At 45.1% G+C, this 1952-nt stretch overlaps 1 protein-coding gene across 1 annotated transcript in view; it reads left to right on the forward strand.

The window, feature by feature from the left end:
• Window positions 1-1651: 1651 nt before the first annotated feature.
• PHALS_03848 (uncharacterized protein) overlaps window positions 1652-1952 on the forward strand; it is a gene marked incomplete at both ends in the record, with an annotated part of 387 nt that continues 86 nt past the window's right edge. The window contains one exon of the mRNA XM_024718140.1: window positions 1652-1900. Coding sequence (XP_024583568.1) covers window positions 1652-1900 — 249 coding nt within the window. The remainder of the gene's footprint in view (window positions 1901-1952) is intronic.

Genomic DNA, 1952 nt, shown 5'->3' on the forward strand with positions numbered 1-1952 from the left:
CTGAACGCAACCAATTGGGACTGATTTAAATTGAGCCGCGCTCCAGATCCCTCGCAGTTGAGATCCACAATGGCAACCTGGCTCTGCAGACCCGCTACAGAGCTGGATATGAGCGTAAAGTCATCCGCAAAGTAGAGACCAGTCCCCACGCAGCCAGGTCCAATTGGGATACCGACCTCCGGTAGTGCACGAAGAAGATTTCCTAGTGGCTCGATTGAAAGAACAAAAAGCAGCGAAGAAAGTGGATCACCTTGTTTGACGCCTCGTGCTGAACTCAATAACTCCTGTAAGACACTGTTGATCGACAAATCTGCTTCGGTGTTAGAGTACAACATTCGTACCCACCCACAGAACGCTGGCCCGCATCCAACTTGGCGTAGAACCTCAAAGAGATAAACCCAGTTGACACTATCATAGGCATTTACACGATCATAGGCCTTTGTCACGTGCCCTGGTATGAAGGGTGCGGGCCACACAAGATGGTGTGACCACATAATGGTGTTACTACACTTAAATAACCTTCGCAGTGTCTGCGCTGAGACGCCGAGGTGCTGGAGCGCCATGTTGCCACTCGTAGAGTTTGCACCGAACATCGCAGTGCATTCGTCGACCGGCTACACGCCGTTCTACGTGAACGGGCTGTATCACCCTCGAGTCCCGTTGACGCCGCCAGTTCATGGCTCAGGGCTTGGTGGTGGGGGGTCTTGTATGGCTTGCCATTGTATTGAATAGGTTAAGGAACATGCTTTAGTCGTCAAAATAATTGTGTCACTGCTTACCAAAAGAACAGTCCGTGTAGTCCGGTCAACATGTTCTTGCGGCTTAAAATCATGAGTTTAACAGAGTAGATGGGGAAGTCACTCAACGAACAGATTCTGTTATTCGCTTAGATTTATCACTTTTTACATCCATGTTGCAAGATGAAATTAAGGGCTGGCTGATAATGAACCATGAATCCATGAATGTTACGTTATATTGAAGCTTTGAGGCAAGTGCTTTATATTCAGGAGAGGGCACTTTTTACATAGAGTGACGACAGCATCATATCCTGATTATTAAGAAAAATATAGTAAAGTGGTTAAGCACCATCATAAATCAGGCTTTAAATTTACAGGCATATATCAGTTATAATTACATTTTGACACGACCCTAAAAGAGATGGTTATCTGCACTATTTCTGAAAATGGAAAACCTGGTCGCAAGTTTTTATGTTGAAGATTACTGCCGTTTCCAGAAATGTACCTTGACATTAGCATCAGTCGATTTCCATAGCTCGTGAATTTTGACTGTGCTACTTTATCTGAGATAATTTAGAGAACATAAACAAGAGATAAATAGGAATCGCTCTAATTTTTTTCTCCTTACAAACTCGAAATATTTTCCACTCTAAGATTCATTCACAATCTTTCCTCCCAAATCCGGAAAAACGATCTGCCACTTCTGTCTTTCGATCATGCCTCGAAAACCATTCATTACTTAAAGAAGCTCTGAAGCCGACTATCCAGTTTCCGGGAAGTTTTTGTCCTATACCAGTGCAACAAACGATATTATGCGCCTCCAATATCTCCTCTCTCTTCTTCTCGCCAGTCTTACGGCTAAAGCCGTACTCTCGATACCAGCGCATAGGTCCCAGCACGAGGAACCAGAGTCAATGTCGGGCACTATTGCTCAGTGGAAAATTCATGGCAGTCGCCTCCATCGCCTTCGTGCGAGGAATGGTAAGACTATAACAGACGAAGAACGTATGCAAACGTTTCAACGTGTAGCATCGAAAGTCATCAATGTCTTGCGTTTGGCGAGCGTATTATATGACCGGAAAATTCAGCTCGCTACTATCGACCGGGTAATGAATATTAATGGAGTCATCCAAACACTTATGCTGGGATATCATCCACTCCAGGTGAAGTCCTGGCTGGAGCACACCCCCGATCTCGCAGCCGATATGTCGACAG

Source organism: Plasmopara halstedii (assembly GCF_900000015.1).
Source record: "Plasmopara halstedii genome assembly, contig: Scaffold_2386, whole genome shotgun sequence".
NCBI lineage: Eukaryota > Oomycota > Peronosporomycetes > Peronosporales > Peronosporaceae > Plasmopara > Plasmopara halstedii.